The 25,241-nt window shown below is 38.6% G+C and overlaps 1 protein-coding gene across 1 annotated transcript in view; it reads left to right on the top strand.

Moving 5' to 3' along the window:
• LOC109305469 (gamma-aminobutyric acid receptor subunit gamma-3) overlaps positions 1 to 25,241 on the top strand; it is a 283,352-nt gene that overhangs the window by 152,420 nt on the left and 105,691 nt on the right. Inside the window, exon 4 of the mRNA XM_019528473.1 lies at positions 22,722 to 22,859. Within this exon, the coding sequence (XP_019384018.1) occupies positions 22,722 to 22,859 (138 nt within the window). The remainder of the gene's footprint in view (positions 1 to 22,721; positions 22,860 to 25,241) is intronic.

The following is a 25,241-nucleotide window of genomic DNA, read 5'->3' as shown; positions in this document are numbered from 1 at the left end:
TTTGGGGGGATGCAGTGTTGCACACTATTCACACAGGGTAAAACTAGTATCTGATCCTTTTTTACTTCAATGGGAGTCCTTCAGTTGACTTTCTCTGAAATTTAAGCCTCTATTCTTTCATTTTTTGGAAGATGGGTGGAAAAACATAATCCTCCAAGTCCTCCAAAAAAGGGTCACATAGTCCTATAAATCCTAGTGGGTCCCAATTCATAGAATCATTGAAAACAGACTGAAAGAGACCTTAAAAGCTCATCTAGTCTAATACCCTGCTCAAGACAAAATCACCTTCTTCAAACCTTGTTATAAAAGTATATTACTAACTTACTCCTAACAATGTCCAAGGATGGAGATTCCCTAGTCCCTCTGAGTAATTTGTACCAGTGTTTAACTTTCATTCTTAGAAAGTTCCTCCCAATATACAACCTAAATTTCCCCTGTTGCAATTTAAGACCATTGTTACTTCTCCTGTCCCCTGTGAACAGTCTATTTAGAGACCAGTCTATTACCCTTCTCTTTAGAATCACCCCTCAGGTATATGAAGGCTGTTATCAAGTCCCATCTCAGTCTTCCTATCTCCAGACTAAACAATCCCAGTTCTTCCAAACATTACTTGTAAGTTATGTTTCCTAGAACTGTAACCTTTTTCACTGCTGTCCACTGGACTCCTACCAATATGTCTGTGTTTTTCTTGAAGTTTGGTTCCCTCAAAGTGGACACATTACTCCACATGGAGGCTTAGAAGTGCTGGATAGAGTAAAAGAATTAGTCCCCTTGATTTGCACATGAAATCCTCTGAATACAAGTCCTTTTCTACAGTTATACAGCCTAATTATTCTTCAGTTTGTAATTATGAATTTTATAGTTTTGCCCTAAGTGCAGGACTTTGAATTGTCCTTGTTGAATTTCAGTCAATTTCAGATTATTCTGTCAAGATCATTATGAACCCTAAGTTCATACCTCCAGAGGATCTGCAACTCCACCCAGCTTGATATCACCTGTTAAATTTCTAAATGTACACTCAGTTCCATCCTCCAATTCACTTTCTAGTCTTTCTCTGTTTTTGTGGCAGACTAACTGGTTATCATTATGGGATCAGTGTTTAAGAATTAGCAGGTTTGTGGTTATATCAAGTTTACCCCCATGCGACTGTGATAAAATTTGCCTTCAGGACCCCATAAGGCCAAGTGATGGCCCATCTGCCTCTGCCCCGTCTGGGGCAATGTGAACTGGAATAGAGGCTAGAGGCTGCCAGCATCGATGAAGTTATGCTGCCACTCCAACAGCTACAGCTTCTGCTGTGTTGAATGCTACAAAGAGAAGATTTAGCCTAGGAGCTATGAGCTTGTTTGAAGACAGGGAGGCACCCTTCCTGTATCCAAATTAAGGGCTTGATTTATTCACTTAACCTGGCATTCAGTGGTGCCTCCAGGGTGCAGGTGAGAGGTTTAACTCCTTGGCCAGGGAACACCTTCCCTTATAGCTGCTGGGATCCTAGGGTCACCCTAGTTTCTCCCCTCATCTCCTTCCCTCTCTCTGCACATCCGGGGCTGTAGCTGATGTGACCCTACATCCCCCTTGCCTTTACCACTGGCTCCTAGACATCACCTGGATCCTGGTGCTGCCCAAAGCAAAAACCCCACCAGGCCTCTGATCCCATTACCTTTCTGTCCCATGCCCTCATTTTGCCCAAGGCACCAAAGAGGGGCAGGTTTCTGAGATCACTGGTAGGATAGTGCTAGAGAGGGAGCCTATGATAAGCCTAAGTAACAATGTGGACATGTCCTTGGAGCGTCACAGAAGGTGTACTTACCTTCACTAAAATCTTGTCTACTTTTTTATTTTTATTTAAAAAATTATATAAGATTGTCTTGAGCAGAGCTTTCTAGACACAGCTCTTTCTTCCATTTACAAAATTCAGCAGAATTAAAGCAACTTTGAATAGTAACCTTATATGCAATTACTTTTCATAAACTCAGATTGTGTACTTTTCAACTTCCAGGATTAATTTCCTTTTATTTCAGTATTCTCAACATAGAAATGTCTGCTTTTGTGTTTTCCTACCACACTCAAATGGTAGTGTACAAGATTTGAAGTATAAACCCAGGGTCCTAACAAGCTGAAATTAAATATCATATTACTCTGCTGTTCTTTCTTGCCTCTCTTCCATACTTTACACAGCTGTGCACTTAATAGAAGCACTTCCAATAGCCCACTTTAACACAGACTGTATGACAGGCACCTCTGGCATTTTCACCAATCCATTCCCCCTCTGAACAGATAAGAGATGAGCAATCTTGTAAGAGAATTCCCAGTCCTTTAGTTGAGTTGGAGGGAAGATTTGGAGGGAAGAGAGGGGAAAGAAAAAAAGTCATTTAAATTACCTTCCAATACAAATGTACCTGCATCTTTTAAAGTACTTTCTAGTACAAATGATGTTATTGGTTGGAAGGATGAAGATTTAAGAAGCAGAAGACAGAAATCAAGATCAAGACAGAAATCCCAGAAAGTATAATTTAATATATGAGGGTAGGACTTCGTCATAAAGATCAAAAAAATGCCAAAGTCTATTTTTCAATTCACAAAAGTATGGAGGGATATGGAAGAAAGGGACTCATAGGTGTAAATAGTTCTGTAACCCATTCTAGAAGGGGAAGGAGGAATGGAATAAAACATCAGTGACTATACAGATGTATGGAAGTAGTTAGTAAGAGTCAAATTCTGAAACAGAGCTTGCAACGTTTGTGCTACTCAAGCTCTATTACTGAGTATCATGACCCTTAAACTATCCACACACTTGCTATGGAAACAAAATCATATTTATTGCAAAGATATACTTAAGATACAGGGTTTCAATCTTAGTCAGAATTTCAGAGAAGTTACAAGCTTTTAGACTTTGTACTGTAGGTCGATCCCTGATTCAGAATAAGTGATGCTACCATAATCTTGCTCACTGCATTTCAGTACCAATATTCATATATAGGTTTGGTGGTATTTGAATTTGCTGCCAGTTCCATAGTACAATTTCCAGCAAGTACCATGAACTTTCTATATTCAAGTTACTGTAGGTGATATGAAATAATATATTGTAACATATCAAAGTGGAAAACCAAAGGTCTTTGAGAAGTCAGGCTTCTGAAACTCTGCTTGTCTGCTGATCTCTGACTACCCTCCCCAATATCTGATGGATTTTCTCCAACTGAGAGAATTGTGACAAGGACACTGCAAGTAATCTGGCTGTCAGTATCCTTTTACAGAGTATACTGAGAGCAGAAGGAGTAGGAGGTACTATTAACTACTGGCTCTGCTCATAGCTGTCAGTGTTAACACTAGATAAAGTAGTTTTGGAAGGCCCATTTAGAGAAGTAGCACTATCAGAGCTGGCTACACTGAGCAGAGAAATATGTTGGGGACCTCAGGAGAGATGTGACATGGAATGATTTGAGGCATGTTAAACATTGTGAGGAAGTGAGACTGGATGAGTCTACTATTTTTACAATCATTTATTTGCTTTTCTCCTCACCCCCGAACTGCCTTGCTTCCTACTTTTGTGGTGAGAAGTTCATCTCAGCCTATCACTATTCAGTGCAGTGGTTTGCAACCAGGATACTAGGGCACACTGGGGTGCCATGACATCCTTTTAAGGGTGCTATGATATGCACATATTAGCTCTGTTAGCTGTGAAAACACCTAAGCATGATTCATAACATAAGCCTGGAGATTTCAAATAGGTATCTGCTGAAGAAAATTCAGAGAGACTACAACAGATCAAAAACATTGCCCTGTTATGATCTTTCTGAGTTCTTTGCAATAGAAGAATTGCTTTATTATTCTTCTGTAGACAACAGAAAGCTAAGAGCTGGCATTACTGACCTAGTAACTGATATTGTTCCTGTCTCTCTACAGTATTTCTAATATAAGTGGTACATTCAAAGAGGCCTCTGATTTTTTTCTACAATCAGAATGCCTTTCCAAGACCTATACTGTTAAGGTACTTGACACAAATAGACATTAAACAAGTACTGCCAAAGGGGACACTGAATTTTCCAGGGGTTTTTTTTGAAATAATGACAGTATGATTTATAGTGGGTCAGAAATAGAGGTAGAACCTTACGCTTTGAAAAGAACTGGAAAGGAAGGTAGTCAAGTATTGTTCAGAACAATTTGTTCCAGGATCTGAAGGTTAACAGAAGTGTAGAATAAAAGGAAATTTGAGAGAAAATCATGACTTTCGCTAGCCAAAAAGGGCCATTTCTAGTCCTTAAAAAATGTTGCTTTTTAAAAAAAAAATATAGTTTTGGTCCAAATAGCACTGAAATGAAATAACATAAAAAAAATTCAAAGAACCAGCAATTCTGTGAAATTTTATATCAGAAACACCAATATACAGGTTTTAAAAGACAAAATATACCTATTGGACCACACAGTTGCTCTGTGAAATTGATATTCGTGTTAGAGTAAATAGAAAAATCAACCAGCTAGATGGGTTGGGGCACAATTCTGTCTCAGCTCCTAGTGAATGACCAAAGTGAAGCCTGAGTTACCAGCTATGAAGTAAGAGTGATTCTATTAAGCCCTCTGGACATGGAAGTGTACCTATTATAGGAACAGGGAGATATCTGTGCATCACCTGAAGATGATCTTATGCACCTAGCATTTTCTTCCATAACGTGATTTTATTAAAGCACTTGCTGAGGTGACTTAAACCTCCTCATCCCAGTGCTTTTAATGCTACTATTGATATTCCATCAGATCTTACAGCTTTCTAATTTTTCATCTTATAAAGGGCATCTGTTACTTCTTTCTCTATTATTGATTACCAGGCATCCTGGTTTTCTCTGCTAAAAAATAAATATTACCAATATTTGGGGGTTAAAAAAAGTAATCCAAAATCCATTTCTATGATCAAAATGAAACATCTTTGTTGATTATATCAAGGCTTATTTTACTTGGGCTTACTTTTTCTTACACCTCTCAAAATTATTCCTCCACCTGTCTTTGATCTGTCCCAGCTTTATAAATAGCTTGCCTCTTTCATCTTTTATTTACTGGTCTTCCCCAACATATGTTTTGCTTCTCTCATGCCTTTGCCAGTCCTTTTCCTTTTTTGTTTTTAGTCTTTTATATAGTTTCAAAGACTTTGATCTGGGTGTTTGCCACTATTTCTTGACCCTCCTTTTTGGTCTTTCCCCCTAATTTGAACCTCCTCTTGTGTTCCTTTGTCACTGCCTAAATCTCCTCATTCCACCTTGTTGGTTCTTTTTGAATGCATAGCTTCTTCTGAGGTGTACCCATAACTCCTCTTGCACAGTTGTTAATGCATTTAGCAATGTCCCCCTGTAAATTTATGGATACCCTGGATTTACTCTATCGGTCTTAATTTTTTCCCGGACTCTGTATTTGAATTCTTGGTTATTGGTCTTTTTCATTTTCCAGTATTTGATTTTTTAAATAGCTTGCTTTGGTGAGCACCTAATTTGGGGCTGTACATACACTTCCATAATGAGCAACATGTACTGAGGGGTAAGGCACTCTACAGCCCTTTACATTTTCCAGTTTATTATGAGAGACCAGGAAATAATCAGTCTGACTTACTGATCCAATTATATTGTTCCAGGTTCTCCACACTATTTCTAATATACTCAGTACATTCAAAGAGACCTCTGATTGTTTATAAAATCAAAATGCCTTTCCAAGCCCTATATTAAGGTACTCGGCACAAATACATATCAAACAAGTACTGCCACATGGGACACTGAATTTTCTGATTTTTTTAATAATGACAATATGATTTATAGTAGGTCTGAAATATATTATGGATGATATGTGCTTGTCTACTACTACTACTACTACTACTACTACTACCAGATTTATATCCTGTTTTATCCAAAAGACTTGGAGCAGCTTACAATAAACAGTTACCAAGTCCTTCTAGGTTTGGGGTGCTTCTGATGCCTGTCTGACAGTCTTACCTTCATCTTGCCTAATGTGAAAGCTTCACTTGCCATGGTAGCAGCTCTATACAACCCACTTCCTTCCCCTGTGCTGATTTACGATGTGCCCCGGTGATAACCCTTCTCATTCTAAAGGATCTTTTGCACCATGCTATGAATAACTTGCCAGAAATTGGCTTTTTCCTCTTTCTCACATTCAGGTTGGAGTGTGCATGAACTGGTAACATTTGTTACACCTATTCTGAGTGCTAGTTTGATGAATATATCCCTGTCACTGGCCTACTCTGCTTGTACCACTTTGTCATTCATGTCTCTATCCTCTATTCATAGTAAATCAGGCTTTAGCTTTCTCAAACTTCCTCAGCTTTCTCTCCATTCCATTTCACTTTTTGAAGGTCTATCATCTATATTTTTCCTCCTCTTCCACATCTCAAGCACTTCCACACTTCAGCCCATCACCGAGCTGAAGTTGCATATTGCTAATTTGGTCTTCTGCCCGAGAAAAATATATGAAAAAACATAGGCTTCTCTTGGTTGTTTTGTGTTACCTCATTTTAAAGGGGTTTTTTTCTTTCTCTATATATAAATCAGCTAATAGTTCAGCAAAAACAAATACTAATAAACAGTTTGGATTAGGTCCTTCAGAAGTTCTGCTTAGCAAATTGCCATTCATGACTTTGTCAACTGTTAATACACTGCCTACAGAGAATCTAGACCATTAACAGTCATCAATAACTATCATGCCTTTCATAGGATTCTCCAATAATTTGGATTCTCTCTTTAAGTTAAACTGTCTTGTGAAACTGAAAGACACATTTTATAATAGATAATATATTTTTAGTCATCTGAGAGATTTCTTTAACAGTAATAAGAGCAGCAGAATTTTTTGGGGGGGGAGGGAAGGAAGGAAGGGAAGCCTTTGCTTCTGTTTCAGGACAAGGAGAATTTATTAGAGTTAGGGTTTGCTATACAGGCTGATTTTTTTGAGTTCTGGATCTCTGAAAAAGAAATCAATATTTTCAGTTTTGGACAATTATTTTTTATCTTTATTTCTCTGCATGTAATGAACATCAGCAATGGCTTTTTAGAAGTTCATTTTGATCGTTTAATTTCCATTGAACTCATAAAACTTTTATCTTCTATTAGTATACAATAAACTGAGTAGAACACATTTTAGAAGGGATTCTGTGATCTGTAAGCTATGATAGTGGCATTTCTACTGCACATTATGTATCACTAAAAAAGCATTCCCTTTTCCTACTGTGCACTAGGGCAGCCTAATGCACCTTTATGTAGTACCTCATAGTGGAGGTACTAAACTTAATGTGCAATAGCAAAAGCGCATTAATGAACATGTCGATGCACCCATGGTGAATCAAACATAATATGTGGATGTCTAATTTCTGTTAAACCTAATAAGTAGGTTTGGTGCTGTTTCAAGTTCTGTGGGCTATAATTTCAGTGGTCACTACATTTTAAATGAAACATCGTGATTCTCTACAACACTTCCTCCACTATAATATCTGATATGGGAAATGAGCTGTGAAGGGAAAGCTATAACTGGCATATTTTAAGGGAATTTCTGACCCATAGAAAAAAATCAGCAAAATGTTAACATTGGTGTTAAAAGCTTAAATATCAACTTTCTATTGTTTTAATAATTACTTTTGAATTATTGTTTTTATTGGTGTAATTTTTTTAACTGTTTTAACTAGGTTTTTGGTATGTACATATAAAACTTAACGTATTTTTCTTTAGCAACACAGGAGATTCAACTGTGAAGCTTTTGGAATTTACTTCATGATGTAGATCCATTAACTGCAATATATTCACACTATATGTTTCTACTATATTATGACTGCAATTCCCTTCTAATTGATATGACCAGAAATTTAATTTTCATGCCTAATTTTTTATTTTGATTTTAGTCAAACTTAATCTTAATATGTGTGTGTAGATAGATAGATAGATAGATCACATGGCAATTATACTGCAGTTATCTAGAATGTGTAGTATAATTTTCAAAAGCTGTTATAGTGGCATGCTGCACACACATTACATGGTATTTAAAAATCACTTGTACAAAGTACTAAAAAGTTTTAAAGGCTTAGGTAGATCATTATTTAGAGAAATAAGGAACCTTTCTGGAGGTAAACTCTACTCTTCGCATAACTCTGCATATGGGAATATGGCATAAAAGGACAATGCAGATTTCACAGGGAGATTTGCCTCATATCCCAACCATTTGCAGTTTACTTATTTATGCTACTGGAACTCTCTGTTTCTATCAGAATCTTCCACCACTGATTATGTGATTTCAGGCAAGGCACATTTACCTGGCATTTAGTATAAGAAAGTAATGGAGCATTTGAATAGTATTTTCTGAGTGTTTCTCTTTGGGATTTGTCCTGAGGATGTTAAACCTAAGATAAAGTGTAGTATTTACAAATAATGTGCTAAAAGCAGAATAATATTTTCTGTTCCTCAGCAAAAAATTGTAATTGCATTTGAACACAGTTCTGGATATTTTAGCATTGAGTATTTTAGTGCATATATTATTCATGTATTACAGATCTTTTTATTAATATGCAGGGGGTTTGACCAAGCCAAAGAATTTTAAATTTGAAATCTACTCCTATTATAGATTCAGGATGGTACATCCAGCTCTGAGTTTTTTATAGCTTTGTTTTCCAGGAAATTCAGATTCACCATGTCTAGACACCAGTTGGTTTTAAATTTGAATAATATGCACTTTGAATTACTCAAATTCATCCAAGAATTTTTTGTCTGCTCTGCTTTTATTATGTTAGCTTTTTTGTCTCTCATAGAATTGATTTAAAATCCATAATTTATATAGAAATCTGTTCAAAGACTGACATCACCTACATCTGCCTGAGATGTACTTAATTATGCAGCTGTTTAAATCCTGTCAATCTCATGTAAAATTATGTGACTCATATAAAAAGCTGCTCTGGATTCCTATGAGAAACCAAGGCTGATATAGAATTCTCTTATATATCAGTGTAAACTGATACCTGATTCAAAATACGCTACTGTGATAGTTAACTACAAACTGAAGCTATATCGGATTTTTTTGTTCCCTTTTTACTTAGTAAACTTGAGAAAGCTGAACACTTTAATCTGCTAAAATATACTCTATGCACCTTCATTTTTCCACTAAAGCCAGTAACTTTTCTAGTAAAATAATATTGTATTTATATTTTTAATAATCAGATAATTAGTCTGTTGTATGGCCTGTAACTTAGACAGATGGAAATTCAGCATGATTTACAAATAGATATTCTGGATGAAATTCTGTCCCTATATATGTGGTTATAATTCCTGCTATATGAATAGGGGCAAACATGTTAGAAGGTTGACTCTTATCCCAACACAGTGTCTAAATATGAACTATTGAAATAAGGAGCAAATTAAATTGCCCAAAGATGTCAGCCTCAAACAGAGTTTGAAGAAACAGTCACTGCCCACATATCTGGAAAGTGGTACTGAATGGGGTAAAATCTTCACATCGCTATCAATGTGCAGCACCACTGGTTTGGTATACTAGACATTCCTATGAGAGCATGACAGGGACTGCAAACTTCCAGACAAATCACTCAGATGTATCTGAAGTTCTGCAATCACCTAAGAAAGCCACTTGGTAAAAAATCTTTTTTTTGACAAGAACCCAGCTGCAAGATGAAATCATTCACCACAAGGTTAAAGACTCAGGAGAATTACCTCAGTGGGCTACAGAGCATGAAGTTATATACAACAAAATCATTGCAACTATACTATGCAATAAGAGCAATGATGTTGGATGTTAAATTGAAAATTTATCTAAATTCAAAAGTATCCACAATGGAAAATGTATGTGATACGTTAACACTGTAATTGGAAGATCCAGCCACCAGGACCAACACTATTGCTTAAATGCTCCCTTTAGTCATATACTCCTGCTAATCACAGTTCTTCAGTGATCTCATCACCAGAGAAAGCAGGATTGAGGGATTACCACATGTTGTTAGCAGAGAATAAAACAAGGTCCAATACAAAGGTGTCCTAATATATTATACCACAGCTACTGTAGGCAGGAAAAGAACCTCTTCTTCTCTGTCAGGTCCTACCTTAAACAAGGAAGAAGGAAGAGGATGAAACAGAAGTGAAGGTAGGAAAGGAGAAAAGAGAGGGCCTAGAAGAGAAGCAATGGAAATGGATGGAGGCAAAAGATAAACAATTTAGTAACAAATACTTAAAAATTACAACGGCCCTAAGGGAAGAAGGCTAGGTGTTTTGTAATCTCCATTTTTCCAGGAAAAAGCTATGATGGGGGATGCTCCATTAGAAAATAAACTAATCAAACACTTTCTTCTCCTTTTTTCAGTCTAGGACAGAGCCTACTTTCAAAACCTCAGAATCTGCCCATAATCATCTTACAATAAAATCACCCTTTGTGAGCTGTTAATGGGTCTGAGCACACTATACATAGGTGTTCTTTGTATATGTGGGTAGACTAAAAATAGAGGGACAGAAAATTGCAGAGAACTGATGAGAATTTCTAATGGTAGAATGATGAGAAAATTTTAAGAAATGGCTAGGTCTTGGGCACAAATGATATAAATTTAGACCTGTTATGAACAAAAAGAATGCAAGCTAAGCATAAGATTTTTTTAAAAAGATGATGGAAAATTGTGTTCCTTTTCCTATGCCTTTCAGTTTAGAGTGCACATACTTTGGAGAAAATAGACCTTAATATAAAGATGTGATGACACTAGCACATTATAGGCTTTTTTTCCAAGCCTATAAGGGTATACCCATTTACATCAGGGCTGCATTTACTCCTCTATCTCATCTGTTACATTGAGATTGTGTTTTTATTTGTTTCTTTGGTCATGCTTTTCAGTATTACTAATGTGTAGTTAATTAGCTATCAATTACCAATGCAAGCTAATGGGAGAAGAAGAATTGGCAATATTGCTCTGGTTATTGTTTAAATTCCGTTAATTATTTCCATTTTCAAATCAATTTTGCATATTCCATGTCTGCATTTTTAAATGCCATGCCTTTTTGGGGGGGGGGAAAGGAAAAGGCTATTCATTGTCTTCATTATTCAGCATCTACTATTCTCTAATTCTCTGATTTTGTGCACAAACAATGTATCAAAGACAACTGTCCAGAATTTGAAAAAAGTTGGATTCTTCAGTTAGGCATATGAAATTAAAAAAAAAGGAGGGGTGCGGAAACATTTTTGCATAATTTATATTGTGTGCAGGTTTACTTGCCCTATACCTCGCTTCTCAGTACAGTAGGCTCCACTGTCTGGGGCAGTATCACCCAGGCATGTGCATGGTGTTGAAACTTTAATCTCAGAAAAGCCATAGTTTACAGGTGTTTAATGGAGGATGGGAAAGTGGATGTAAATATCAAAAGCTAGTGTTTGCTTTATATTTATTTTATTTTATCTTTGTGATTGAATTTACTTTTGTACCTATATCTAAAGTAATGCCATAAAACACAGTGAAACCCCCAACCATTACTTTTTTTCTATGCTGATATTTTATTTTAAGGAATTACTTCCTAAATATTCATCTCTAAGTAGAAGTGCATTATCTCCTGCAACTTCTTAAATTTAAACAATTGAAAGGATATCTAATCCATCTTTCATCTAAACTGTAGTGTTTCCAAGGTGCTTATCATCATGCAATCAAAGGCCATGCATATACCATCTTCCTGCCCAGAACCACCAATGAGAAGCAAGCCCTGTCCAATCATTCAACAAGCCCAGTTTGGTGTACCTTCCTAGCATTTAGGTAGCATAGATATCTTGGATATCTAGAGTCACAAGTATAAACCCCCGTGCTGATTTCAGCCGCCAAACTTTTCACAGCATCTGGTGACATTAGAAGCACCGCTGATCTGCAGCGCCCAGCACAGCTTGGTGTGCAGCCACTCCTCTGCTGCCGTATACGGCACCAGCATGCACTGGCCCCTCAATGAGAGGGAGGTGTGGGGGTCAGGTGGAGCTCAGTCTGCCCAAATAATATTTTCTCCTAGTGATTATGGTGGCAGGGCTTGTTTCCTATTATCAGTCTCAACTTTGGCAAGGAGGCAGTATAGGCTTAGCAAGACATGTGGCTTTTCTAACAAAAATTGGAGCAATTTGGCAATGACTGACTTTGAAACTTCTCCTTCCAAAATCCATAGCAATCTGGATAAAGACATATTCCCTCTGTCTGCAGCAGCAGCAATTGCAAATAAAGAAACATCTGTAAGGACCCTGACAAAAATAAAGACAAGGTCAGCTTCATTGCCAGTGTCAGGGCCATCTCAGAATGGTCTATTTCTGGATATTATCAGCTTTTCTATCTTTACTGCATGTGACAGTGGTGACAGAGAAGTAGCCAGGATCTGACTCAAGGAAAGATCTGTCACTGAACGGCATTACAGGCAGGGTGAATGCCAGTAAAAAACCGTATTTTGCAAGACAGGCACTTTACTGCCATTGCAGTTAGCTGTGAGTAAAAATTGAAAGGTTGTTCTTCACTCATCTGAAATATAACCCTCTGCTTGTTTAGTGGGTGCACCATCCCTTAGTTAAGCACACCTACATGAACATCAGTCACTTACAGGATGTCTCAGCTACAACCCTCCAGGTTTGTCATGTAAAGTCAGTTTCACAATTAGGCAACCCTCAGACATGTCTGCCTTTCAGAACTGACATTTAATGTAGTTCTGATGCTACTCAATGACAGAGCTCCACCTGAGGCTGCCACTAGCTTCCTTGTAGATATCACTGTCACAGGCATTAGGTCCCTTTCTGATATTTAGAAAGGTCTCAAGGGAGGCCCTAGAGCACTGTGAACAAAACTGAGATGACCCTCAGTATCTGTGTACTCAGCCTGCCTGCCGTCTCCTCAGTTTCAACTTCACTGCTGTTATTTACACTCTTTTGAACATGGGCAACTGGTGCCTCCTATTACTGGGGAGGCACCAGTGGCCGATTGCTGACCGGGCGGAGGGGTCCCCCCAGTGGCCAATTGCCGACTGGAGGGGGGGTGTCCCAGAAGAAAACCTGAAAGTGTTTCTCTCAGGGGGGTGCACATCCAATCTCAGGGGGTGCACATACACCCATGTTCACCCCCTACAGGTCGCCAATGCTTCTGAAGAAAAATATCAATGGTAAAAACATGTTGTTAAATGAAGTGGATCAGCTATGCAGGGACACATCCAGCCACACCTGATCTGCTTCATTGGGTGAAACAGATGTTACCTGTTTTTTCTTGTGGAGTCAGACCCTTCCTGTTCCTGGGAGCAACCAGCACCTGACGCTGAGGGACAACCTTCAGGGTGTGCCTCTGCAAAGGAGTTTCCCCTGTTGGTAGAGATGTGCCCAGATTCCCCTGGTGCATGTCCCCACACATCTCAGATTCCCCTGGTGCACATTTCCACAAACAGGAAAACCCCAGGGAATCTGACTTGGTGTGCACCTCTGCAAGTGGAGGAACTTGAGCAGGGAATTCCCAGGGCTTACAGCATTGGGCCCTGAAGTCCTGGGAGTTCCTGCCTGGGATGGCTTGAGAGTACAGGCAGCTCTGGGCTGCCTGTGCTCTTCTGTCATAAAGCAAACAGACTTTTGCCACAAAATATCACCATGAATCTTTACAAGCATAGAATCATAGAAAATTAGGGTTGGAAGGGACCTCAAAAGGCCATTAAGTCTAACCCCCTGCTCAAAGCAGGACCATCCCAAACTAGATCACTTCAGCCATTCCACTGCTGTATTGCCCTCCCAGCCAATGTCACAGTGATTGAAGTCTCCCATGAGAACCAGGGACGGTGATCAGGAAACTTCCATTAGTTGTCTGAAGAAAGGTTCATCTACCTCATCCTCCTGGTCTGGTGATTTATACCAGACCCTCACCATGACATCACCCTTGTTGCTCTCCCTTCTAACCTTAAGCCAGAGAGTTTCAACAGACCTATCTCCAGTTGCATACTGGAGCTTTGAGCAATGATACAGCTTTTTTATAGAAAGTGCAATTCTCCTCCTCTTCTCCCCTGCCTGGCCTTCCTGAATAGTTTGTACTCATCCATGACAGTGCTCCAGTCATATGACCTATCCCACCAAGTCTCTGTTATTCCAGTCACATCATAGTTCATTAATTGTGCATGGAATTTCAGTTGTTCTTGCTTGTTTCCCAGGCTCCATGCATTTACGTACAGACACCTAAGGTAACTAGCCAATTGCCTTACTTTCCCAGGAATTTCTTTCTCCATTGCCCCCATCCCCTTGTGCTTCCTCCAGGTCTCCCACTTCCCCACTTACCTCAAGGCTATGGTCTCTACCTATGCTGCAGCCACAAATTTTGGGTATTATGGTGTGACAAGGGGTATGGACAACTCTTTGCTTGGCCTTTCTGCCACGATAAAAATGCTATAACAGCACATGGCCAACATCTGTTTCCAGCCAACATGAGTTGTCCCTGGAGCAGAGCTAAGAAAATCAGATCAACTTCTTTTTCTATTACATGCAAGTGATGAGTATGACATGCAAATGGACAGGAATTCAAAAAATATATTACACAAAATAAAAACAAGAGGAAAAGGGGAAACATTTTTCTCAACTCTCATTTCTAGCAATATTAGGCAATTTTGTAACTTTTTTCTAGACTGTGTGTAAATAGATATACATTTTAAGGTCCATTTGCACATGAGAAATGGAGGAGAGAATAAGGAGAATGAGGAAAAGCAGGTAGCAAATGTGATAGTTTAGAGCCCAAATTTCCCATCACTAATGTAGGTAGCAGTCCTGACAAAATTAATGGGTTGTACCAATTCAAATGAGGTGAAAATAGCATTCTGATAAATCTGAACATCTGTAAAGGAGCATGTAAACTTGCATTGTGCACAATAAACAACAGATTTGAATTTAATCACCAGTGTCTTATTTCCCTTCTTGACACTTGACACTATCTAATGTCACAATAAAGGGAGAACATACATGATTTATAATACAAACATATTGCTTTTCTTTCCTGATGATTGTTATACTGCTGAAGCTACAAGAAATGTGATATTCGTGTGTTATCAAGTTTTACACCCAATAATTTAGAGGCCTTATTCCAATATCTATTTTTCTATACATCACCTGTTGACTTCAGATCGATGGTATGATTTGACCCAAACACTGAACACTGCAATTTCCACAGGAAATTAGACCTTCCAATCAATATTCATAATCCACACAGGAAAGAAATCTCTGAATTGCACCTGTTTGGAGACATTCACAGTAACTATTGAACCTGCATTGATTGTTTTGCTGAATTTTAGGTTTTCATGGTGAAAAGTCAAAGCAGATGAAGTGAGGAAATACAGTTGCATACAGTTGCTTTCAAAGCTAAATATCTGCTTCTGCACCAACCATCTGGTTTCCATGGATAGTGTTCCAGTGCAAGTGCAAAGAATAATTATAAAATCGTTTAATATTGATTATACATGTAATGGAAATTATTTAAGATGTGGTCAACACATGACCTCAGTTATTACAATAACAAAAGGGAAGTAAAGTGAAAACAAAATAAGCTGACCTTGAATAAATTGCTTTCAATAAGTTGAACTCGAAAAATGGCAAAAATGTGTTCAATATTTAGTAATGTAAGCATTATTATTAGAATTACAGGAAGCTGTGCACACTGCATAAATGTTTGAAGTGCACAAATAATTTGTAGAATTTCTAAGATTAATGTAAACTGTAGAAGGTACAAAGAAGGGCTACTAGATTGGGTAAGAGAATGAAGAACCTAATTTATGAGAGCTTGGATTAAAATACATTGAATTGTTTAGCTTAGCAAAGTGGAGAGTAAGAAGGAAATATTTTTACTTCATAAATCTATAAATAGATTTTTAAGTGAATTTAGAGAGGGAAAAGAGCTACTGAAGTTAAAGAGCAATATCAGCACAAATAGCTAGAAACTAGTTACAAATACATTTACACCAGAAATTAGAAGATAATTTCTAACAATAAAAGAAATGATTTTTTTCAGTAGTCTTCTGAATACAGTAGTGAGGGCAAAGAAGGTGAATCAATTCAAGAGAAAGCTAAACAAGTTTATGGGATAGTCTGATAGGATAGCGATGGTCTTGGGACAATATTATTCAGCACTTTCAAGACATGGATCCAAGTACTTGTTTCTCAGAAATGAGGATGAGAGCAAATTCAGTCTTCGAGAGAGAAGTGGGAACTTGCCAAAGGTGGACTGCTACTCAGAAATCTCTTACTCCAACACTCCCTGAAGTGCAACAGAATCTGTCCCAAATGGCTGATTTCAAGCTATAGGACTCCAGTGTGTAGTGTGTGACTATGATTTCGGTCTTTAATAATACTGAAAAAGTCTGCATTTTTGTCACCTAAATTAAGTAAAAATGCAGTCTTGGGGATGGGGGGAAAGCAAGATTCTTTTCAAAATCACAGATTCTTCCTTTTGCAATTGTGGCTTCATTGTCTTTTGTTGTTTTTCAGTTGGTTTTGTTTACCTCTTTTAATATTAGAGAGTGTCAAGTTAACCTTATTTTTCGTTCAGTTTTTTACAACGTTATCTTCATAGACAACTTTATGGCATAACCAGTGTATCTGAGACCTTGCAATTGAAAATAATAGGGCTGTGGAAACACCTGGAAAAGATAGACAGTTATAGTGATAATATACTATTACTTGTATACCTGGCTGTACAGCAAAAGGAACATGATAAAAGACCGTATTTTTGGGGCAGAAATTTTTGAGTCTACAAATGTGGGTCTCGCCACAGTGAAGCAAACTAGAGGCAGTTAGATTCCTTACAGCAAAAATATATATTGCATTGTATGTATATATATTGTATTTTGTGTGTGTATATAGATAGATAGATAGCTAGATAGATAGATAGATGCATGTATGTATGTACATACACATATATATGTAGGTATGTAACAGGACCCAAGTTTTGAGACTAGTTGTGGCACCCCCCTAGCAGCCACATTTGCCCCCACTCTGGATGCTCTAGAAATCACCTTGGCTGTCTCTCCTGCCACACCTTTATGGATCGGATGATTATTCAGTTGGGGAGACTGTCATCAGAGATTGATGTAGGCTTTAGGTGCTTCATCTGGACCTGCTCATCATTGGATTCAGATCCTTGCCCTGAGTAGGACTCCACTTCTTACTCTTAGTCCAAGCCACAAGTGGTTCATATAACACTGAACACAGAGCTCTGTGCTCTGTACTAGGCCCCTGACCCTGTCTATCTTGTAGTGGTCTTTGGCCCAGCCTCTCTGGCACTGATTATGGCCCCATTGGTCCTAAATGTGGCCTCCAGCCTCCCTATTGCCACACACATGCCTCACAGGGCTTATTCAGTCACTATTCACTGGACCCTCTGGTTTTACATTAGCTTCTATTCACTTAGGCCCCCGACCCCTGTCTCAACTTCTGCTCGCTCAGCTTCCACCCACTTGCTCTGGCTCTGGCCTGTTTGACTCCATCCTACTTGCCCTGGCTTTGGTGGGCACCATGTGCAGCATGCCCCTCAGACACCCTACTGTGGTTTCCAAACCACCCCTATAACCACTCCTAAACCTCTGGTATTGACTAGCCAATATTCAAACACAACTTTTAATCCCTTCTGGATCTCCTGAGGTCCTGGTAAATTTCTCTCCCCTATCAACTTGCTCCCTCAGCTTCTTTGCATGCCTAGGTTGCCTGGGTTACCCTCTCTAGCAGCCTGGGCACTCAGAAGCTCTTTCCTCAGTAAATACCAGGGCCACACTGCCTTCTCTGGCTCAGAGACCAAAGTATAAACCACCTGAGTGTCACCCTTTCTGGTTCCTGATCTTTTGGTTCTCTGAACCAGGCACAGGGGTGTCTCCCTTGTACACTAATAAGTTTGCTCTCCTGTGCTGCAGCGAACCCAGATGTTTTGAAGTCTTTAGTTACCTGACTGCCTGGACTTCTGCCCCTTGGCAGCTTATTTCAGGATTGTCACTCCTATCCCTGTCACCTTTGAGCTGTTAACTTTAGCACTTGGCCTTTGCTCAGCTGCCTGCCATATATTTTAGGCCTTGCTCACTGCCCTTTTCCTATTAAAGTAACAGAAGCCCTCACTCCCTCTTATTGTATGTATGCACCCAAGGAAATTAAACACTATTAAGGATATGAAGTCACTTGGATCTCAGATATAAAATATTCTTTAGCTAGATGTAAATCTGGTCCATCAGAAATGTTACCTCCTTTAAACCAATTGAAAAGTAAAAGCATCTAGCATTGGAACAGAAAGTAAGAACAGTCTTTCAGTAGACTGAAACAACACTTATCTGAATCATCAGTACTTATTTTCTTTGATGTAAGTAAGATAGCCATTGTAAGAGCAGAAGACAGGAACTGCAGATTAGAGGGAGATAATTAATAAAAAGGAAAGGAGAGTCAGCTGAAGCCAGTAGCATACTGATTTAAAACAATGACTGATGCTAGGGCTTGTTATACTCCAAAGAAATTTTTCACTGCAGTAAACACATCTAGAAAATCACAAAATACTGGAGGATTATACTTTCTTAAACTTCTCACTAACCCCAAAGAGATAAATAGTTATCCTTATTCCTTAGATCATGTAAGGTTATCAGTAAGCTAAGCAAATGCAGTCTAGATGAAAGCAATGTAAGGTAGATACATAACTGGTTGGATCCTTGTGCTCAAAGAGTAGTTATCAATGGCTCAATGTCTAGGTGGGAGGGGCAGTGTCAAGTGTGGCTCCCCAGGGGTATGTTTGGGGTCCAGTATTGTTTAACATCTTCATGAATAATTTGGAAGATTGGACTAAGTGCACGCTTAGCAAATTTGCAGGTGACACCAAGTTGGGTGGAGTTGCAGACTCCCTGGTAGGGCTGGGATGCAGAATGACCTTGATAAGCTAGAGAAATGGTCATATGAAATTCAATAGGAAAAGTGCAAATGACAAGGCTAGGCTGCTGTACCACAGAAAAGGGACTGGGGGTTATAGTGGACCATTAGCTCAATGAGCCAACAATGTGCTTTTGTTGAAAAAAGAAGTATACTGGGCTGTACTAATAGGGATGTCACCAGCTTGTCAAGGGAAGTGATTTTTCATCTGTATTCTGCATGCACCTACTCCAGACACTTTTAAGAAACTTATGGACGCTTATCTTGCTGGGATCCTTTGACCCTAACTGACTTCCTGCCCCTTGGGTAGGAGGCTGGACCCGATGATTTGACAAGGTTCCTTCCAGCCCTGATGTATATGAAATGAATCAGCACTGGTGAGGCCTCATCTGGTGTATGGGGTCCAGTTTGGAGCACTGTACTGCAAGAAGGACATGGCTAAATTAGAAGGAGTTCAGAGAAGAGCAACAAAATAATAAAGGGTCTGAAAAACAGGAACATCTGAAAGAACTGAACTGTGATTAGTTAGTCTGCAGAAAAAAGATTGATGGGCGATTTGACAACCACCTTCAAATACCTGAAGGATGGTTATACAGGAATGGCAGTGATACATTTTCCTTTGTAGGTGAAATGGCAGGACAAGGAGCAATGCCTTAAATTGCTGTAAGGTAAATTTAGTTTGGATATTAGGAAAAACTTTGTTAACATGAGGGTGCTTGATGGGAACAGCCTACGTGCAAACGTTGTGGAATCTCCATTGTTCAAAGCTTTTAAGAGCAGTTTATACAAACACATATCTAGGATCCATCAGGGATGATCCTACATTAAGGAAAGGGCTGGACTATTTGTTCTTCAGCCATACTATTCCATAATTCTCTGATTCAAATGTGCTAATAAGCAGGGATCCTGGTTTCCTTTGTTAAAAAAAAATCCCCAATTTTCAGGTTAAAAAATGTAACTATGGCTAGATATAGATATCAGTATAGATATAGGTATCTAGCTAGCTAGCTATATATATCTATATCTAGATAGATAGAAAGATGGATAGATAAATAGATAATTGTGCTTCATTTTGATCATGAAAAAATGTGGATTTGGGGTTACTTTTTTTAACTGGAAAATTGGGGATTTTTCTATCAGCAAAAACCAGTATCCCTGCTGGCAGCAAGGGGTAGACCCTCATAGCTGGGAGGTCCTCAGTTGATGGTGCTCGCAGGCAGAGGGGAGCACTTGGCTGCATGTTCAATTAACAGTGTGACTACAACAGGCTATAAAATTATTACACATTTTTTGTGGAATAACTTTGTAGTTTATTACTTGTAATTGCTTGAATGTGTAGCTGGGCCACAGCTCAAGGTGTGATTACCTGGAAAATCACACCTTACGTGTAACATGTAGGGGGGCCCATAGTCATGCAAAGGGGAAGTAGGATTTGGCCCAAGGAATCTGACAATGATATTTTCACTACTGACAACTTGAGACATGTCTCCTGCTAATAGTTAAGATTAGGACAAAGCTAGCAAGCCAGGCTTTATTATGATACAGGCACTGCTTTCATGTGACACACTGACCTTATAATTGCTTATCAGTGAGAAAACCCCTTAGCCTTAGCATACATACCAATTTATTTGGTGCTTCCTATATGAATTGTGAGGACCTAGTACAGGGTTCTCAAAATAAGAATCTTTTTAAGGTGAAAAATGGAGTGAATTTATTTCAGTTTGAAGCTTACACAGAGACTTTTGAGTAGAGAAGTCATCAGTTAAAAGTAAGTTTTTTAGAGCGTAGTGGGAACTTTTTTCCTTAATTACATAGTTTGAATCACTTCCTTTAATCTACCTGGCATTAAATGACCCTTTAAGTTGTCCTCGGAGATTATTACAGCAGACCTGTCTGGAAATTTTTTTTGGTGAAATATAGATGAAAGCTTTATTTATTTATTTTCTGTGACAGTTGTGTTTGGGGTGTTTGTTTTCTTGTTTTATTTTTTCCCCATCATGTGATGGAGAGTATATAAACATCGCCCTCTTAAATTAACATTTTTTTTAAAAGATCATGAATAAAGGTCTTGTAGGTGTCTGTCTTGGTGCTGAGATGAGGGGTAAATGAGGTGGTATATAATAATGGCATAGCAAAGTAGACCTTTAAACAAGGGGAAAAGATTCTTAGAGTCCTGGAATTATATCATGGCTTGGCAATGATCTAAAAGGAAAAAGGAGAAATTATCAATAACGTAGATGTGTGTATGAAAAGTTTTTGTTTTTGTTTTACTTTTCATTTAAGCTAGGGTAAAAGTTTGCCTCTTGATCTATATCTAGTTTATTATTTGATAGCAATCAGTATTACAATACATGGATGCATTGATACCCTAACTAGTAATGGCCTCTTACTCTTTTCTAGACATTTTGTTTTGCTCACAACAAGCTGAAAGTTTGTTATAGAACATTCTTCTTTCAGAAAATGTCATTCTCTCTATCGCAAAATTTCCCAGAGGAATGCATTAATTTTGACAAAATTTTGTTTTGGAAAGGAATAGCATTTTAACAGGTCAAAACAAACTATTTGGATGTTTATAATATATTACGTTTTTCATGCTGAAATATTTCATCTTGAAATTTATGTTAGTTTGTATTATAAAATTAACATTTAAAAGAAAAATTAAAATAAAGAATTTCAATTTTGGCTAGTCTGAAGTTTTTCCTTCCAAAAGTTTCATTTTGCAAATCATTTTGAAACTCTATTCCAATTTTGAACTAACTAATTTTCAAAACTGTGTAACTTCCTCCAAAATGTTCACAGTTTTTAATCACCATTTATTTGAATGAATCTCTGGAAGGTTTCTAATAATTTAGCAATTCATGTAAATATTCTGCAATAAAATGGAAATTTGGCAACAGAATTATTACTATTAATTAGTATACAGCTAAAAGGGTTCTTAAGCTATTTCACTTATGTAAATCATGTACTATTATATTAAATACCACAGCCTTTAAAACTAATTGTGAAGCAGTCATTTTAAAAATGCCATGCCAATAAAAACTTTCTTTGTTGCATTGTTCATTTTAGAAATATCATGACATATACCATATTAAAGGTTTTTTTCTATTTTAAAAAATAATCAGACTTTTAAATAACTTTTCTTCTCTTATATAGTGTTACTTTTAATATGCTGGGTTTTTTAATGAAAGAAAGAACTGCATCAGAAAATGTTCACACTACAGTAATATAATATGCGACAAGACATTAATTTAGTATAAAAATCTGTATCCCTGGAAAATATATCTTATTTAAGACTCATCTATTACCTTCCACTCACTTGGAAAAAATATTCTGTGAATAAAAAAAAATTAAACCCTAAATTTGCTTAAGTCAATTTTCATGCCCCCCCAAATGACCAAGCTCCTTAAAAATTTAGCCAGTATTTTTTAATTTTGGTTTGAGTACTTTTTAATGAAAAAAAATCCTGAGAAATGCATTTTGTCTTCAAACCTTTCATTTAGACAAAAACAGTTCTCGTTTTAAAACAATGACTGGACAGAAAAATATTTACCAGCTTTTGTTTGTATTTTCTCCACTTCTCCTGTGAACTTCTGTCTATATAGAAGTCTATGGGTGTTTGTAGCGATTCTTTTCATTCTTGCTAGGATATAAGCTATTTTTACTATGCCCGAAAATAAAACCTCTCTTCTGCTGAATCATATCAATACAGTTAAGGGGGGAGAGGAGGGAATACAGAGCAGATGGTTTAAGGGTTTAAAAACTCCCAACTTTTCATAAATTTAAACTATAATACTGCTTTCTAACATTTCTTTATAACAGGTAACTTTTTTTTAAATTTACAGATGGCTATCCTAAAGAAGAAATGATTTACAGATGGAGAAAAAACTCCGTTGAAGCTGCTGACCAGAAGTCTTGGAGACTCTATCAGTTTGACTTCATGGGTCTCAGAAACACTTCAGAAATTGTAAAGACCTCTGCAGGTAAGAATGGAATTACTTGGATTGCTCATTTCTAAGGTTAAGAGTTTTAATACATGCTGTTTTAGATTTTGTGTGCAACATGAACCCATCTGTGCTTTCATTCTGACAATCTTTATCATTTGATTTACTACATTAAAATCTATCATATATGTTTGGCTCTAACTGGGTACATCTACATGATACATTTACTCTGGGGCTGACTAATTAGCTCCATAGTAAAGTGTCAGCATCTACATGTGTGGTGCTATTTGGTCAGAGTAAACTAATTAACTAGTATAGTACTGCCCAATGCAAGTTATTTACTCCACCACAACGCATGTGTAGATGCTGACCGGAGCTGGCTGCGTCATCAGGGTGCTACAGGGTGGGGTTACCTTCCAACTAGTCCTGCTGTGTAGTACCCATGTGCCCTAGCCAGCCCCTCTGCACCGTACTGAGCAGGGTCAGAGCAGCCCTGGCTAGTAGGCTGACTCCCGGGGCCTCCTGCCAGCCAGAGCTGTGCTGCTTTGGTTGAACATGCTGCAGTCCCAGGCGCACATGTAAATGTAGTGCCTAGGAAGAACAAAATCTGGCGTGAACTATACCAGCATTTATTCCATTGAATTAATTTCATATGTAGACACATCCACTGGGTGTAAAAGTGTGCTGGTTACAATTCCAATAGCTGCTCTCAGTGCCTCCTGGTTGCTTAAGTTAGCCAGGGAATTATCCCCCAGCTATCACAGTGTTCATGTCCTGGTCTTCCCTCCCAAGTTACCTCTTTCTAAGAACAGATTTAAAAAGTTATTAGAAAATGTTAAAAATTATAATTACATGGCTTTGTAGTATTGGAAGGCTATATAGGACCCCTCACCTACTGGCTATAAAGGTAAGTATTTGGTGTATTGTGATGATCTAGGACATGCAGTTGGTTATCCAACCCAGGATAAAGTGAATAGAAAGTTTCAGCATGACACTCTAAAGAGAATAGAGAAAAGTCCCCATGCATGGTAACTGTATCAGTATAGTTGTCAGGTTATAAGGCATTTTCAGAAAATGGTTTTAGCATGTGGTCTACAACTGCTGAGGTGGGGAATGCTCAAGGATATTAAAAGGTCTTTGTGACCATTTGTGTATGTGTGGATTTGGGTTCAGTCCATCCCCTCAGTCTTGCATCCTATTGGTGGCCTTGGCCAGTTGTCTTCATATTAGGGATGGCTACTTGGAGTCAAGCCAGGTCTGGCCTTGGCTGTAGTGAAAGCACCATGGAACTAGGAAGCTCTCTTACAGCTCTTTAGCTGCTTTCTTATCAGAGGAAAGCTGCTCTACTTCATTATACATGCACTCACTAGCTGCTGCCACAAGCCCCCAACCCTCACCTGCTCTCCCAGCCCCTGCCCCCATGGCTGCCCCGCCTGCCCCAGCTCCCAGCCATTTAAAAAAAAACAAACCCTGACTTTTTGACTCCTGCCAGGCAGTGGGGGTGATCCCTGCTGCCCCTACTGTCCCATGTTGTGTGGCAGGGTCTTTCATGAGCCTCCAGAAGCCCTGAGGCTGCTGCACCAGCTGCTGAGTTGGGGCTTCTTTTTTTTTAAAGGGCCGGGAGCTGGGGCAGGCAGGACAGCCATGGTGGGGTACGGCTGGGAGAGCAGGCCAGGGTCAGGGGATGATCAAGGAGACTGGGAGAGCAGGCAGGGGATGGGACCTGGCAGGGGGCCTCCCATGTTCCCCTCCCCCCTCCTCCAGCCCCTGCTCCCCCTACTTACCAGCATGGAGTCCAGGTCCAGCTCCCTGTTGCTGTGAGTGGGGATTCTCTGAAGCTCTGCAAATTTTTTCCAAATAAATTCAGACCTTTTCATTGGTCTCCTGATTCAATTCGAATATGGAGATTCAGCCACCAAATCAGGCCAAGTCTCCTCTGAATTGAATCAGCCCTCAGAGCTTCATGCAGCCCTAATAACAAGGACCTCAGGCAATCCAAACAGTATTGTTTAAAACTGGTAAATGCTAAATGTGGCTGGAAAGCCAATCTTTTCCTAAGACTCCAGAAAGTCTTTCTAAGTCCTGAGAGGGATCTGTCAATATCCATTGGTCAGATATAGGACAGTAAAATATCTTGCTTCCTCCAATAGATTCAGTAATTCACTGACCCATGAGATGGGATATGTATTGAATGTGGACAAAGCACTGGCTTCCTCAAATTTTAGGTCAAAACATAGAATCATAGAATCATAGAAGTAGGGTCAGAAGGGACCTTGTAGATCTTCAAGTCCGACCCCCCGCCTGGGCAGGATTAAAACTGGACTCAAATGAGTCAAGCCAGGTAGGCATCAAGCCTCTTCTTAAAGATCCCCAGGGTAGGAGCCAGCACCACTTCCCTTGGAAGTTGGTTCCAGCTCCTAG

The sequence above is a fragment of the Crocodylus porosus genome, unplaced genomic scaffold, assembly GCF_001723895.1.
Source record: "Crocodylus porosus isolate Cpor-Errol unplaced genomic scaffold, CroPor_comp1, whole genome shotgun sequence".
In the NCBI taxonomy this organism is placed as follows: domain Eukaryota; kingdom Metazoa; phylum Chordata; order Crocodylia; family Crocodylidae; genus Crocodylus; species Crocodylus porosus.
This window is presented reverse-complemented; position numbering and strand designations above follow the sequence as displayed.